The sequence below is a fragment of the Hemitrygon akajei genome, chromosome 2, assembly GCF_048418815.1.
Source record: "Hemitrygon akajei chromosome 2, sHemAka1.3, whole genome shotgun sequence".
NCBI lineage: Eukaryota > Metazoa > Chordata > Chondrichthyes > Myliobatiformes > Dasyatidae > Hemitrygon > Hemitrygon akajei.
This window is the reverse complement of record NC_133125.1, coordinates 149,361,287-149,379,094: the sequence shown is the minus strand read 5'-3', so window position 1 is coordinate 149,379,094 and position 17,808 is coordinate 149,361,287. Positions and strand designations below refer to the sequence as shown.

The window sequence follows — 17,808 nt, the reverse complement described above, 5'->3', positions numbered from 1 at the left end:
AAAATCATGGGTAAACTAAAATTACAGAAAAAACTCTTCAGATGCTGGAAATCTGAAAAAAAGCGGAAAATACTGAGACACCCCCCCAACCCCGCCACTGGTTTAGCATTCCAAAACGTCTATGAAATGACTGTGTGAAAGGATGTTGCAGTCCTGGTTTACAGCCAGGAACTCATAGGTTACAGAATTCCTCCACATACTACATTATGCTAAAGGATGGCTGCACAGTCCATTCCCAATTGTAGAGTGTTTAGGAACAGAGCTTTGAAAATTAGTCTCTCAGACCAGTGTGGGAACTTCCAGAATTTAGTACACATTTAAGTTGGAAGATTAGAAGTAAGTGAAGATGGATCAATTACTTAGTGTTAATTGATCTGACACATGGTAGGAAATCATAACAGAGAGATTTGAGACATGGATTTCAAGGGTCAGGGTCTCGGCATCTAATAAAGTAATTAAACATTGCTTACACTAGCTCACAATGTCGTAATCTGTTCAACAGTTAAAGATTGCTCATCCTTGGAAGTGGATCAGTTTCAAGTGGCTCCCTGTAAAACCTAAATGAACTTAAATGTTTAAGTTGAATATTTCTAATGGATCAATGTTACAACCTGTTAAGAAGAAAGGGTAGAGTTTCTCAGTGAACTTGTCCTTGAAAGTGTACAGATGTGACATGTCATCAGCATTGTACAGTGATAGCTGACCTGCTTCATAGTCCAGGTAAACTCCCAGCCTGCTGGGTTTTACTTTCACAGGGAGTGCAGTACGAGGTGCAATCATAGTGGTGTATTCCTCTCCCAGGCGCCACAAGGCCCAGACTCCAGCTTTAGGCTCAGGTGTGAATTCCTTTTTCCTTGGCACAGACTCCTTCACCACACCCACGCTCCACATGCTGTTCTTTCCTACTTCCAGTTCCCAGTAGTGTCTCCCTGTTCTGAAGCTCTGCAGAGCCAAAACACTATGCCACTTTGTGAATCGCTCTGCTTTGTCAGGGACCTTCTGCTTATCACCAAGTCTCATGGCGGTCTGGTCGCTGGAAAGGACGAGCTTTGGATGTGCTGTATTGGGATCCAACTTCAGAGCAAATGGAACTAAACAAAACAAATATTGGCATTCTTGTGAGGACAACTGATACAAGTTGACATCAAACATATTGGTAACATTTGGTGGCTGCTTAGACAATACCAGCACAGTTAATTAAATTGAAAAAAAAAACTGCTGATGCTAGAAATCTGAAATAGAAACAGAAAATGCTAGATGAATCAATTTCTCTCTATTTAAGTTCCAAACTGGAATGTTGACTGTTTTCTTTTCTTTTCTCTCTAAGGATGCTGCCTGACATGCTGAGTGTTTCAGCATTTTCTCTCACTACACTATGGGTGTTTTATAACATATTAGCAGTGCTTCCCCTTGTGTAATTCAATAATATTCAAACCACCATAAACACTTGTTCTCTGTCTGTTCACCATTCCCTGCCTAGTCTCAAAAGTACTCCCCAGTTCTTCACCAGGATGGCAGTGGCATGCTTCTCCTTCAAGATGTGGGAGATCAGGAAAATGTCCAGTGTCCATGTGGGAAATGCATACAGCTGTAGCTCTTCACAAACTGATTTAAAAAACTGAAGCTGGATACACTTAACATTATATGGGATGCTGACAGCATCAAAAAAGGAGATTCATTGAGGTGGGTACAAATCTTGTCATTGTTAATGGCAGAAATTAGCAGTGTGGCGGTACAGAAAGATTTTGGGGTTCAACTCCATGGATCTGTTAAAGTTGCCACATAAATTCAGAAGGTGCATTGTGTACTACCATTCATTAGATGAGAGATTGGGTTCAAGAGCCAGAAGGAAATGCTGCAGTTCTATGAAACTCTGGTTAGACCACACTTAGAATACTGTGTTCATTTCTGGTCACCTCATTATAGGAAGGTGTGTAAGAGAAGATTTACCTATATGCTGCCTACATTCGAGAACAGGTCTTATGTGGAAAGTCTGAGCAAACTAGGGCTTTCTTAATTTAGAGTGGAGTATAGGAAGGGACTTGATAGAGGTGTAGTGTATAAAGTTATGAGGTATAGAGTGGACAGCCAACACCTTTCTCCCAGGATGGCCATGCCTAATATCTGATGACATTCTTTTAAGTTGAGTGGAGAAAAGTTGAGAGAAAATGTCAGAAATAGTATTTATATATGGAGAACTGGACAGAATGCTCTGCAAGTGATGATGGTTGTAGTTGGTACATTAATGATGTTTAGGAGATAGGCATATGGAGGGTTATGGGCTATGTAGGAGGGAAGGGTTAGAATGGTTCCCCTCCCTCCCACATAACTTAGAATGAGCATGTTCGAATAGGCTGACTCAAAATCGTTGGCTGAAGGGCCCACACTGTGCTGTACTGTTCTATGTTTTATGTTTAAGGTGTTGGCTTCAGGTAGTTGGATCAGAGAACACTATAGCACAGAAACAGACCTTTCAGATCATCTAGTTCATGTTCAGCTGTTATTCTGCTTAGTGCCATCTATGCACCTAAATCATAGCCCTCTATTCCCTCCCCCCATCCCTGCACTTATCCAAACTTATCCTAAATATTGCAATTGAACCCACATCCAATGCTTCCACTGGCAACTTGTTCTTCACCCATAACTCTCTGACCAATCAGGGATGAAAAAAGGGTAGGCAGGTAGTGCAAGATTCCCCTGTGGCCACTCCCCTCAAACACAAGTATACTATTTTGGATACTGTTGGGCAGTGGGGATGAGGAATAACTGTTCAAGATAAAGCAACATCAGAGCCAGATCTGTGACACCAAGACTAGCTCTGAGGTTCAGTGGGGAAAGGAGAAGGCAGACTGCAGGTAATTGAAAGGAGACTCGATGGACATGCTGGCAGATAGAAGATTCTGTGGCCACCGCCGAAAGGGTTCCAGGATTGTGTGTTACCTTTCTCGTGCCAGGATCAAGGATAACTGAAAGTGGATGCAGAATATTCGAAGAAAGTTAAGAAGGATGTTAAAAAGCAGGACCTCAAGGATAATAATCTCTGGATCACTTCTAGTGCCATGAGAAAGTCACCTATATTAGAGAGAATTTGCTATAAAGAGAAGACAAACTTGGTTTGTTTTCTCTGGAGAGCTGGAAACTGAGAGATGACCTGTTTGAAGTTATTAGAGACATAGAAAGGGTAGACAGTCAGAGCCTATTTCCCTGGAGAGGAATTCCAAATATTTGTCTGCATAGCTTTAAGGTAAGGGGCAAAATTTAAAGGAGATTTACATAGCCAGTGTTTTTCCACACAGACAGGATCTGGTGACTGGAATGTGCTGGCAGGGTAACTTGTAGAAGCAGTTATAGTAGCAACATTTAAGAAGCATTCAGACAGATGTATGAGCCAGCAGGGTTTGTGGGGAGACCGATCATGTGCAGGCAGATGGGATTAATTTGGAATGGCATAGTGCTTGGCACAGATGTTGGTCAAAGGGCCTGTGTAGGTACTTTGGCATTGTCACAGCTTTGCCTATTATTTAATTTTTCCATCAAAGTCCCATCCATTACATCAATAATCCCCTATCAATATAAGAAAATATTTTTACCTGGATTAATCACCTTTAGCATCCGCTTCCATGTGCTGTACTGAAAAGGGCCACTAATATCACCTTGGCTGAGATCAACATAAACTCTCTGGGGCTGTTTGAACTGCAGATCGGAACACCTGCATTTGAAATAAAGAATATCACTGAGATACTAAAAATGATTAAGTCTTATAAATATTACTCAGGGCATCAGTAAATCAGTGCTAAATCTCTAATTTCTTCACCTCAGAACATGGTTAGGATGCTCACACTCTACACAGAATTTTCCAACATTTTAGCAGCACAATTTGAGGAGTAAATATTCACACTGGGAAAAATGGACATAAAATAATAACACTCGTCACTGTCCAACAAAGTATCTTTGCACAGAGGTGAAAATGTGGATTTGGAAATGAGAACAATAAAAAGAAGAAATGTTGCAAATACATGACAGATGTCATGTGTACATAATGCTTTACTGGGGCATGTGGATAACCATGTGCTGGAATCAACTTTGCAAAGGTATGGATAAACAGCCAATAGGTGGAACTAGTGAGTTGCTGTGGCAGAGAGACAATGCAGAGATGAACTTCCTTGTGTGCAGTGCTGTAACAAAAAATGCAAGACATGCTGAAACCCATCAGAATGACAGGCAACATCCATGGAGACACAAAGAAGAATTTTCTTAACATGTTCCAGTTTTTAATGAAGGGTCATGGACCTGAATTATTGAATATATTTCCTTCTGCTTGGATGTAAAGCCACATACAATAATGTAAAGGACAACTAATTCTTACCCAAATATGGTCAAACAAAGCACTTACTTGCCAAGAATGGATTTAAGATCCTGAAAGAGAAAATAAAAGTTGTTATAAAGATTTGTCAAATATTTAAACAGAGATGAGAATGATTCATCAATTAAGTTGCTCAAAAACTGAGATTTAACTTTTAGTTGGGACTCAGGATATGCATAAATGCTCAGCAAGGACCTGGACCCATTGCAATTTGCCTATTGCCACAAAAGGTCAATGGCAGATGCAATCTCAATGGATCTCTGCACACCTTTAGTTCACCTGGACAACACAAACACCTATGTCAGGATGTTGTTCTTCAACGATAGCACAGCATTTAATACCATCATTCCCACAATCCTGATAGAGAAGTTACCAAACCTGGGCCTTTATATCTCCCTCTGCAATTGGATCCTCACCCTCCTAACCAGAAGACCACAATCTGTGTGGATTGGTGATAACATCTGCTCTTCGCTGATGATCAATACTGGTGCACGTCAGTGGTGTGTGCTTAGCTCACTGTTCTACTCTCTATATACACATGACTGTATGGCTAGGCATAAAGTCAAACACCATCTATAAATTTGATACAACCATTGTTTGTAGAATCTCAGGTGGTGACGAGAGGGTGTACAGGAGTGAGATATGCCAACTAGTGGAGTGATGCCGCAGTAACAACCCAGCACTCAATGTCAATAAGACAAAAGAGCTGATTGTGTTAGACGACCGAACACATACCAATTCTCATAGAGGGATCAGAAGTGGAGAGAGTGAGAAGTTTCAAGTTCCCGGATGTCGAAGATCTCTGAAGATCTAACCTGATCCTAACATATTGAGATAGTTATAAAGTGGGCAAGGCAGCGCCTATTAGGATTTTCAAGAGATTTGGCATATCAACAAATACACTCAAAACCTTTTATAGATGCACTGTGGAGAGCATTTTGACAGGCTGCATCACTACCTGGTATGGAGGAGCTACTACACAGGACCAAAAGATGCTGCAGAGTGTTGTAAAGCTAGTCAGCTCCATTTTGGGTACCAGCCTACAAAATACCCAGGATATCTTCAAGGAGTGGTGTCTCAGAAAGGCAGCTTCCATTATTAAGGACCTCCAGCACCCAGGGCATGCCCTTTTCTCACTGTTACCATCAGGTAGGATACAGAAGCCTGAAGGCAAACACTCAGCAATTCAGGAACAGCATCCTCCCCTCTGCCATCCGATTCCTAAATGGACATTGAATCCTTCAACACAATCTCACTTTTTTAATATATAGTATTTCTATTTTTTGTGTGATTTTTAATCTATCTAATATATGTATATTGTAATTGTTTTACTTTTTTGAGTATTATTATTTATTATTGTTTTAATTTTTTTTCTCTTCTGTATTATGTATTGCATCGAACTGTTACAGCTGAGTTAACAAATTTCATGTCACATGCAGGTGATAATAAACCTGATTCTGATTCCGATTCTCTTCCTTGTTGAGTATTGAAGCTGGATTTTTATAAGTATTTAAACCAGAGGAGGTTAAATGTTTGATAAATTGAGTAATCTCTGGAGAAATAGCATGGAAAAAGATACAAGATTGGCATAGGTAAGCCATAATTACATTGAAGGAAGTGCACCTACTTCTATTTTCTTTATGTTTAGTTAACACTGTTTTGATAGAGAATTCCTTTATTATACTACCCAACACATTTTACCTAACTGGATCATATTTCCATTTTTCTTGGGGATATATTTTGGGCTTCCTCATGGTGACTTTTGATTAAGTAAATGCAAAGTCACAAATTTCAGTGGGAGATTGATTAGAGAAAGAATTGAAAGAAGTTTGAAAATGAAAGAAAATCTACAGATGCTGTAAATCTAATATGAAAAAATGGAAAGTAATTGCTGAGCAGATCAGGCAGCATCTGTGTGGAGAAAAACTGTTAATGTTTCATCAGAATTGAGAAGGATAGAAAACAAGCTAGTTCTACTTTGCAGAGAAAGTAGTGGTGGGATGAGTAGAAAAAATGGAAATCAATCTCTCTGACAGGGTGAGACAAAGATCCACGTGCAATCAAGAAGCCATTTGGATTGGATTATGCTTTTTGTAGAGAGCTACGAATGGTAAGGCTGTGAGACATATACAACTGGTAGAAGTGTAGCATATACTTGTGTAGCATTACACAAAATAACAAGAAAAACTGTGCTAAAGTGAGATTCAGAAATGACCAGTTATGATGGAATGAGAAACAAAACAGCAGAATATCTTATGTAAATATTGAAAATTCAATATTAAATCTGAAAAGCTGCATTATTCCAAGATGAAAGATAAGGTGGTATTCCTCAACTAGCATTAAAGCCTGATCTAATATAGCAGATATTCCTAGACAGAAAGGTCAAAGTGGACATGAATACTTAAGACTGAAGTGACAGGGAACCAGGAGCTCTGTGTCATTCCTGCAGATCAAACTCAGGGGACTTTGCAAAGTGATCACTCAGTCTTCATTTGATTACTCCAGTGTAGAAGAGATCATATTGTGAACATTGAATGCACTGCACTAGATTGTTAGAAGTGCAAGTGAACCAATGCTTCATCTGGAAAAGATTAGGATTCTAAATATTGCTAAGGAAAGAGGGGGGGAAAGGCAGTATCTGAACCTCATACAGTTGCAGGAATGTGGGCTGAGAGAGTGGAAGTGTAACATGACAGGAAGTGGTAACTGGGGAACAGAAGAGATTTACCAAAAGTTTCATAAGGAAGAAGTGGATATTTAATGCAGCAACTTGTCTAAGATACTGTCTGAAAAGAGTGGTAAGATCCGTTTCAATGCAAACTTTCAAAGCAGAATTAGATAGATACATGACTGAAAGAAGCATACGATCAGGTAAAGAAAATAGAATAGACCAATAGACAGGCTCTTCAGCCCACAGTGTCTGTGCTGAACAGGATGCCAAACTGCTGAAAATGGTGCCAAAAATAGCAGCTGCAAGAGAAAATCTGCAGATGCTAGACATCCAAGCATCACACACAAAGTGCTGGAGGAACACACAGGCTCAGCAGCATACATGGAACAAAAGTATACTCAATGTTTTGGGCTGAGATCCTTCGGCAGGACTGGGAAAAATAAAAGCTGAGGAGTAGATTAAAAAGGTGGTGGAGGGGAAGAGAGAAACACCAGGTGAGAGGTGAAACCTGAAGGGGGAAGGGATGAATAAAGAGTAGGAAAGTTGATTGGTGAAAGAGATACAGAGCTGGAGAAGAGGGAGTGTTCAGGTTTCACCTATCGCTTGTGCTTCTCTCTTCCCTCCACCCACCTTTTAAATCTACTCCTCAGCTTTTCTTCTCCAATTCTATGAAGGGTTTTGGTCCAAAACTGTACCTTTTTCTATATATGCTGTCGGGTCTGCTGAGTTCCTCCTGAATTTTGTGTGTGTTGCAAGAGAACAAATTTGGAATAAAAGACTTCCAGTTATGCTGTTAGATTTTGAACTTAATTAATCAGCCTGCATGATGGAAGTAGATAACTTCAGCTCGGTTACTAGCTGAACTGACAAGCAAAGCAGGAAGGTCAACCTTTTTTTGAACTGCACTCCCAAAATGTGGAATTCAATCCCCAAAACTATGAGGGATATATACTTAGTTGATACTTTTAAACACCAGCTGAAAACCTATTTATTTAGCTTAGCTTTTAGCTAACAACTTTTCGTCTTTTATTTTCATTTACTTATTTTTAATTTTACTTTTGTGTACAGCACTTTGAACTACATTGTCCATATGAAAAGTGCTCTGTAAATAAACTATTATTAATGTAATTTTATTTTATCTCAGCTCAAGCTGGTAAAACCTTAAGTACTTGCATAACCAAGCACAATTATTTCTCAATTGCTAGGAACCTTTGGACTATTCTGGTGGTATTTAGTATTGTGGCTTTCTTGGTTTAAAGCATAAATATTACTGTGTAGGCCTAATTCTTTAACACTATAGTATAGTGACTTTGGGATGATACCAGTTGTAGATATTACTGCTGAGACAATACAAGCTCTGTTCATGTTCCACAGTCTTCAATTTCCTCTTTTAATTCAGCACATTTCTGGTGTTTTTCACTTTGTGATTTCTGTGTGTTACATGCGTTTGGAATGGCTGTATGTATTAATAAATTGTTCTTGTTTGTTCATCCTGTATTACTTAGTGTTTATTATCATTATTATTATTGAAAGACCTACATAGAGTGGACATAGAGAGAATGTTGCTTATAGTGGAGGAATCTAGGACCACAGGGCACAGCTCAGAATACAATGACATCCCTTTAGAACAGAGATGAGTTGTAATTTCTTCAGACAGAAGGTGGTGCATCTGTGGAATTCATTGCCACAGATGGTTGTGGAGGGCAAATGATTGGATATACTACAGTGAAGGTTGATAGGTTCTTGATTAATAAGGGTGTCAATGGATACAGGGAGAAGGCAGGAGAATGGGGTATAAATCAGCCATGATGGAACAATAGAGCAGACCCAATGGGCCAAAATATTTAATTCTCTCCAATTTCTTATAGTCTTATGGTCCCAGTTACCACATTCTCTAGAAATTAACCTGGTTCTTTTTCTAGTGTCCCATTAACACTTGCCTTGACACTAGAAAACTGATTATTCTACTATGTAATAACTATGCACAGAGAATTAAAACAACCTCTGGGTTGTTGCCTCTGTCATGCACTGGTGAGGGCAAAAATAGGATAATTTGGTAGATGAATGCGTGGCTGAGGAACTGGTGCAGGGGGCAAGATTTGGGACATGGATAAGGTAGACCCAGGAAGAACAGGCAGACGATTGGACAAAACTACAGTCAGTGGGATGGGTTGCAGTGTAAAGGGGGTCAAACTGAAAAAGGTGACAAATGCAGGACTGAAGGTGACATATTTGAATGCACAGTATACAGAATAAGATAGATGATCTTGATTGCAGTTTGAGATTGGCAAATATGATATTGTGAGTATCACGGAGTAATGGCTGAAACATGATTGTAGTTGGGAACTTAATATCCAAGGATAATCAATCCATCAAAAGGGCAGGCAGGAAAACAGAGGACGAGGATGAGGAGTGGCCCTTCCGGTAAAAGATTAAATCAAATCTATAGACAGAAGTGAAGTAGGACTGGAAGATGTAGGATCATTGTGGTTAGAGTTAAGAAACTGCAAGAGTATGAGAACCCTTACGGGAGTCATTTACATGCATCTGAATAATAGCCAGGATGTAGTCTACAAAGTACAGTGGGTGATTGAAAAAGCATATCATAAAGTTAATGTTAAGTTAGCCATGGGAGATTTCAATATGTCAATAAATTGGACACATTAAGGATGTGGATCCCAAATGAAAATATGTGGAGTGCCTCCAGGATGGCTTTTTGGAGAGCTTGCAGTTGAACCCACTAGGGGATAGGCAATTCTGGAATTCCCAGAGGGAGGAATGCTGTGAAATGAACTGGATATGATTAGGGACTTTAAGGTCAAGGCACCCTTCGAAAATAGTGATCATGATATGATAGAATTCACCCTGCAATTTGAGGAGAAACTACAGTCAAATGTATCAGTATTACAGTGGTGTAAAGGGATTTACAAAGGTACGAGAGAGGAGCTGGCCAAATTTGATTGGAATATGACATTAGCAGAGACGATGGCAGAGCATTGGGGAGCAATTTGGAAGGCACAGGATATATACATTGCAAAGATAAACTATTCTAAGGGCAGGATGGCACAACCATGACTGACCAGGGAAGTCAGACAAAATAAAAACAAAAGTGTGAGCATATAATTAAGCAAAAATTAGTGGCAAGTTTAGGGAAGGGAAAAACCCAGAAGATAACTACAAAGTCGTAAAGAAGGAAATCATGAAATATGAAGGTAAGCTAGCCAATAGTATAAAAATCAAACCAGAAGGTTTGTCAGATTATATAAAAGGAGAAGCAGGAATAGATATTAGACTGTTGGAACATGACACTGGAGAGATAGTAATGGGGGCCGCCGCTTAATCAGATAAAATCCTGTGGTGTTACAGGAAAGATAGTGGCAAGGATAGGGAAATGGCTGACAGTCAGGAGGTAGCAAGTGGGAATAAAAGAGGCCTTTTCTAGTTGGCTGGCAGTGACTAGTAGTATTCCTCAGGGGTCAGTATTGGGAATGTCACTTTTCACATTGCTTGTCAATGATTTTGATAACAGAACTGATGGCTTTGTGGTAAAGTTTCCAGATAATATGAAGATAGGTGAAGAGGTAGATAGTACTGGGGAAGCAATGTGACTGCAGCAGGGCTGAGATAAATTGAAAGAACAGACAAAAATGTGGCAGATGGAATATAGCGTTGGGAAATGTATGATAATTCGCTTTGGTAGAAAGAACGAAAAATAGTGTGGACTATTATCTGAATAGTGAGAAGGTTCAAACATCAGAGGTGCAGAGGGACTTGGAAGTTCTCATGCAAGACTAACATGTTAATTTACAGGTCGAGTCTGTGGTAAAGGTGGCAAATGCAATGCTGGCATTTATTTCAAGAGAAATAGAATATAAAAGCAAGGAGATAATGCTGAGCCTTTATAAGACTCTTGTCAGGCTGCACTTGGAGTATTGTCAACAGTTTTGGGCCCCATATCTCAGAACGGATGTGTTGTCATTGCAGAGAATCCAGACGAGGCTCATGAGGATGATCCTGGGAATCAAGGGGTTAAACTATGAGTGCATTTGGAAGGTTTAGTCCAGTATGCACTGGAATTTTGAAGAATGCAGGGAATCTCTTTGAAAGCTACTAGATGTTGAAAGGACTAGAGAACATTGATGTGGAGAGAATGTTTCCTATGGTGGGGGTATCCAGAACTAGAGGGCACAGCCTCAAAATTCAGGGCTGACCTTTTGAACCTTTTAGAAGCAGGATTTATTTTTTTAGCCAGTGAATAGTGAGCCTGTGAACTGCTCTACACAGAGTGTGGTGGAGGCCAAATCTGTGGGTATATTTAAGGCGGAAGTTGATCATTTCCTGAATGGTCAGGCATCAAATATATGGCAAGAAGGCAGGTATTATGAGTTTCAGTGGGATTCAGCATCAACCATGAATGGCATGGTGGAGCAGACTGGATGGATTGAATGGCTTAATTCTGTTACGTCTTACGGTTTTATGGGGGACAAGAAAATGGTGGATGAACTTAATAATTATTTAGCATCAGTCTTCATTGTGAAGACACTTGACGAATGCTGTAAGTTTGAGAGTGTTAAGGGACAGAAGTGACTGCAGTTGCTATTTTTAGAAAGATGGTACTGGGGAAACTGAAAGGTCTGAGGGTAAATAAATCATCTGGACCTGATGGACTACAACCTACAGTTTTAAAACTAATTGCTGAAGAGATTGTGGAGGCATTAGTAATGACTTTCAAGAGTAAATTAATTCTAACATGATTCCAGGGGACTGGAAAATTTCAAATGTGACTCCACTGATCAAGAAGGAAAAGAGGTGGAAAAAAGGAAATTATAGATCAGTTAGCCTAACTTCAATGATTGGGAAGCTGTTGGCATTGGATGTTAACGGGGAGGAACATGACAAAATAGATCAAAGTTCCATGGTTTCCATGAAGGAAAATTTTGTCAGAAAAATCTGTTACAAATTTTGTGGAAATAACATGCAGGATAATTAAGAGAGAATTGTGGATCTTGTTTACTCGGATTACAAGAAGGCTTTTGACAAGGTGCCACACATGAGGCAGCTAAACACAATAAGAGCACAGTGTATTACATGAAAGATACCAGCATGGATAGCACGTTGACTGATAGGCAGGAGGCAAAGAGTGGGGATAAACACTGTATGCTAATGATTTGGTTGATGGAATTATTGGTTTTGTGGCCAGAGGGGATGATTCAAAGCTAGGTAAAGGGCCAGGTAGTGTTGAGGAAGCAGAGAGGCTGCAGAAGGAATTAGACAAGTTAGGAGAATAGGCAAAGTGTGGCAGATGTAATATAGTGTTAGGAAGTGGAATGGTTGACTATTTTCTAGATGTGGAGAAAATTCAAGAATTAGAGGTGCAAATGGACTTGAGAGTTATAATTCAGGTTAATTCACAGCTTGAATGACTTGTGAGGAAGGTGAATGTAACATTAGTATTCATTTCAAAAGGACTAGAATATGAAAGCAAGGATGTAAAGCTGAGGCTGTATAAGGCACTTGTGAGGCCTCACTTGATGTTTTGTAAGCAGTTTTGGGCTCCTTATCTAAGAAAGCGTGTACTGTCATTGGAGAGGGTTCAGAGAAGGTTCATAAGAATAATCCCACAAATGGAAGAGTTATCATATGAGCAGTGATTGATGGCTTGTGGCCTGTACTCACTGGAGTTAAGAAGAATGAGGTTGAATCACACTGAAATCTATCAAATGTTGTAAGCCCTAGATAGAGTGAATGCAAAGAGGATGTCGTCTTTGTGGTGGTGTCTAAGATTAGAGGACACAGCAGCAAAATAAAGGGATGTCCATTTAGATCAGAGGTGAAGAGGAATTTCTTTAGCCTCTAGGTGGTGAATCTGTGGAATTTGTTCCTACAGGTGGCTGTGGAGGCCTGGTCACCGGATGCATTTAGGGCTGATGTTGATGAGTTCTTGCTTAGGCAGGGTGTGAAAGGTTTAAGAAGGTGGCTGGAGAATGGATCTGAGAGGGAAATGGATCAGCCATGATGTAATGGCAGAGCAGACTCAATGGGCCAAATGGCCTAATTCTGCTCATATGACTTATGGCCTATGGTCCTTTGGTTTTTAAAATGTGTTGGAGTAATAGCGAACGGTCTGGAAAATCTATGAGTCTGGCTCTGCAAAAGCTCTGAACATGCTTGACTAATAGTTTTATTGTGTAAAGGACTACAGAAATAGCAGCTAATTTACTATCTAACAGTAGAATATACCTGCAAAAATTCCGCATCTTCCAGACTCAGTTTTCCTTGCATTTCCGAAACTGCTTGTTTAAAGGAACTGTGCTGTTCAGAGATTGTCTTCAAGTTTTCATTCTTTTGTTGCAATATGGTGTCCGCTTTTTCCTCCAATTTTGTCTTCAAGCTCTTTTCCTCCTCATACAGAAACTCATGCAGGTGCTTGAACTTGGATGTAATGTTCTGCTGCAGTTTCAGAGATTGTTTCTGATGGAATAAACAACACTCATTTATCCATTGAAAGACAAACTGTTTAGTGGCTGAATGCCAAGAGTGACTGATGCAATAAGTGTACATGGTGGACTGCAGGGGAAACCGGAAATGCACAACACGTCAAATATGGAAGAGTACACAGAAGTATATGAAACTGGAGGTGATTTCTAATGTTTGGTAAAATTTGAACACAAAAGGGATTTACAGGCAGATGGGAACAGGGATGATAGTGCTGAAGATGAGGTAGTTGATTTACTCACAGAGGGAATGTGTAGTTGGAGTCCCAGCAAGGAGAGGCTGATCTTAGGGCAAAAATACAGTCAGCAGGATGAATTGTAATGTAAAAGGTTGAAAACTCAAAACGGGTGAATACAGGAGTGAAGGTGTTGTATCTGAATGTGCAGTATATGGAATAAGATCGATGGACTTGTAGCACAGTTACAGATTGGCAATCTTGATTTTGTAGGCATCACTCAATCATGGCTGAAAGAAGATAATAACTGGGAGCTTAAAGTCCAAGGATAAACATTATATTGAAAGGATAGGCAGGAAGGCAGATGGGGTGGTGTGGTTCTGTTGGTAAAAATATGAACTTAAATCATTAGGACGTGATATAGGGTTGCAAGGTGTTGAATCATTGTGGATACAGCTAAGGAACTGCAAGGGTAAAAAGGCTATGTTGGGACTTAGATACAAACCCTCAAACTGTTGTAAGGATGTGGTCGACAAGTTACAATGGGAGGTAGAAAATGCATTCCAAAAGGACATTGTTACAATAGTCATGGGGAATATCAATATGTAGGTAGAATGGGAAAATCAGATTGGTACAGGATTTCAAGAAGGGGAAGTTCTAGAATGCCTATAAGATGGCTTGTTAAGGGCAGCTCATTGTTTGCCCCACTAGAGCAGTGGCCCCAACCACCGGGCCGTGACCCGGTGGTTGGGGACCACTGCACGAGAGGATCAGCTATTCTGGATTGGGTGTTGTGCAATGAACTGGAATTGATTAAGGAGGCTAATGTAAAAGAACCCTTAGGGGCAGGTGATCATAATATTATGTAATTGAATTCACTTTAAAGTTTGAGAAGAAGAACTTAAAGTTAGATGTATCAGTATTACAGTGGAGTAAGGGAAATTACAGCGGCATGAGAGAGCAGATTGGAATAGAACACGAGCAGGGTTGATGGCAGCACTGCAATGGCTGGAATTTCTGGAAGCAATCTAGAAGGCACAGCTTATATACATCTTAAAGAGGAAGAAGTATTCTAAAGGCAAGATTACACAATCTTGGCTAATAAGGGAAGTCAAAGCCAAAGTTAAAAACCAGAGAAGGCATATAATAGAACAAAAATTAGTGGGAAGTTAAAGGATTGGGAAGCTTACAAACCAAAAGAAGGCAACTAAATAGACAATAAAAAAGTAAAGCTGGATTACAAAAGTAAACTAGCCAATAATACTTTAGAGGATACTCAAAGTTTCTTCAAATAAGCCCTAGTCAGCATGGTTTCTTTAACTCTTACTTGGCAAATCTGTTGGAATACTTTGAAGAAATAACAAGAAGGATAGACAAAGGAAAATCAGTTAATGTTGTGTACATGATTTTCAGAAGACCTTTGACAAGGTTCCAAACATGAGGTTGCTTAATAATCTACAAGCCTGTGCTATTAAAGGAAATATTTTAGCATGGATAAATCATTGGCTAATTGGCAGAAGAAGAATGGGAATAAAAGGAGCCTTTGCTGGCTGGCTGGCAGTGACTAGCGGTGTTCCATATTAGACTGTCTTGGGACCAGTCCTTTTTATGTTGTATGTCAAAGATTTGGATGATGGAACTGATGGCTTTGTTGCAAATTTGTAGATGACTTGAATATAACTGGAGGAGCAGGTAATACTGAGAAAGTAGAGAGGCTACAAAAGGATAGTCAGATTAGGAGAATGGGCAAAGAAGTGGCAGATGGAATACAGTGTCGGGAAGTGTATGGTCATGCACTTTGGTAGAAGAAATAAAAAGGTTGACTATTTTCTAAATGGAGAGAAAATACAAAAATCTGAGGTGCAAAGGGATTTAGGTGTTCTTGTGCAGGATTCCCTAAAGGTTAATTTTCAGGTTGAGTCTGTGGTGAGATAGGCAAATATGATGTTAGCATTCATTTCTGGAGGACTCGAACATAAAAACAAGGATGTAATGCTGAGACTTTATAAAACACTGCTGAGGCCTTACGGTGCATTGTTAACAGTTTTGGGCCCTTTATCTTAGAAAGGATGTGCTGAAACTGGAGAGGGTTAAAAGGAGGTTCCTGAAAGTGAATCCAGGATTAAACAGCTTGTCAGATGAAGAGCATTTGAAGGCTCTAGGCATGTAGTCACTGGAATTCAGAAAAATTGAGGGGCGACCTAATTGAAACCTATTGATTGGTGAAGGCCTTGATAGACTGGATGTGGAGAAGGTATTTCCTATGGTGGGAGTGTCTTAGACCAGATGACACAGCCTCAGAATAGAGAGGCATCCTTTGAGAATGGAGATGAGCAGAATTCCTTTAGCCATAGTGTTGTAATGTGAGCATTATTTAAAGTAAGTTAATACTAACCGGGAAGCTGTTTTTAAAACGAGGCTGGTTCCAGGGTCAGCGGGGTTTCAGTTCTGTTCTTTTTACTCCCGGTATGCATTATATATAGTTCCACCACTCATGCCGCATGAGTTACCTGGAAGCCTCTGTATTGAAAATATCATTTGCCATCTCAGATAAAGATGTTCTTTTGGCCATGAAATTGTCGAGTGGCCCTTTTTAAAGTAGAAATTACCACATATTTTTGGAAATGAAGTGAACTAGTTTTGTGGACGTGTTGGCCCATTTTGAACAGGAGTTGTGAGAGGACAAGGAGCCTCGTGTTCAGATGGCTATGTTCAGGACTATCAGTGAATTTGTGGAGGAAAACGAGACTGGCTGGAGTATGACGAAAGGTTGGGACACTTCTGTGCTAATGGAATTACTTAGGAGGCTAAGAAGCACTCTATTCTCCTGAGTTTGTGTGGGGCAAAGACTTACAAGTTGATAAGGAACTTAGCCACACTGCGGAAACTGGGAGAAATTCCAAATGATGAACTGGTCAAGCTCGTAGGGAACCACCACAATCCGACACCTTCTGTGATAGTCCAATGGTGTAAGTTTCACAGCCATTTCAGGAAGCCAGGTCAGTCTGTGGCCAATTTTGTGGCCGAGCTTCAGCAGATGTCAGAGCATTGTGATTTCGGAGCAGGGTTGGATGACATATTCCATGATATATAGTACGCAGCATTAATAATGACGCTACACAAAGCCACTTGTTGGGGGAAACCGAACCGTTGACTTTCAAGAAAGCCCTAGAGATTGCCCAAGGCATGGAGATGACTGCTAATAATGCTAAGGATATCCAGAAAGATCATGGGGAGGTCGCAGTCGGCGGCAGTGCACCAAGTCAGGAGGGAGTCTGGTAAACAGGCAAAGTGGGTGGAATGCTTTCAGCGTGGAGGGACGCACTATGCAAATGACTGCAAATTCAAAGATACTGTCTGCCATCCTTGTAGCAAAAAGGGACATTTAGCTAAAAGGTGCAGGAGTTTTTAAAGGGTAAGGTTCAGCCTGCGGAGGAAAAAGCTCAACAGGCTCAGGCATTCACATACCATCTAGAAGAAGCAGACGAGGAGGCAGTGTGTGCCTACAACATGCTTGGAGTGGAAACGGATGCGGAACCACCTGAACCATATTATGCCACAGTTACTGTCAGGGGAAAGGACATTAAGCTTGAGATTGATTCAGGGGCTATTGCATCAGTCATCAGTGAGGAGACATACAAGAGGACATTGGGGTCCAACCTGCCTCCCATCAGACCATCCAAGCTAAAACTCAGGACCTATCCAGGGCAGCCCATACCTCATTTAGGGGTGTTATATGTGGATATTTCAGCTGGGGCTCAGAAGGCTGAAGCCAGGCTGGTGATAGCTAAGGGCAGTGGGCCCAGTCTTTCGGGCCGTGATTGGCTTCGCAAAATCCGGCTCAACTGGCATAAAATTAAGTATGCACACATGATGGAGGACATTCTGCAGTGGTATAGTTATGTTTTCAGGGACGAGCTGGGCACCCACTGAAGGGCGTGACCTTGAAATTCCATGTCGACCCTGAGGCCACACCACATTTTTTTAAGCCCAGGTCAGTGCCCTATGCCATGAAAGGCAAAGTTGAGGAGGAGCTGGAACATTTACGGGGACTGGGCACCATTGAACCTGTCCAGTTTTCAAGGTGGGCTGCTCCCATTGTTC

The 17,808-nt window shown here is 40.5% G+C and overlaps 1 protein-coding gene across 1 annotated transcript in view; it reads right to left on the bottom strand.

Moving 5' to 3' along the window:
- Positions 1-17,808, bottom strand: part of LOC140721022 (nuclear factor 7, brain-like) — an 85,179-nt gene that overhangs the window by 1,919 nt on the left and 65,452 nt on the right. The window contains exons 10-13 of the mRNA XM_073035895.1: positions 13,275-13,505; positions 4,394-4,416; positions 3,591-3,709; positions 1-1,091 (exon numbers count right to left, since the gene is read on the bottom strand). The exon at positions 1-1,091 is cut by the window's left edge and continues 1,919 nt beyond it. Coding sequence (XP_072891996.1) covers positions 568-1,091; positions 3,591-3,709; positions 4,394-4,416; positions 13,275-13,505 — 897 coding nt within the window. The 3' untranslated portion in view covers positions 1-567. The remainder of the gene's footprint in view (positions 1,092-3,590; positions 3,710-4,393; positions 4,417-13,274; positions 13,506-17,808) is intronic.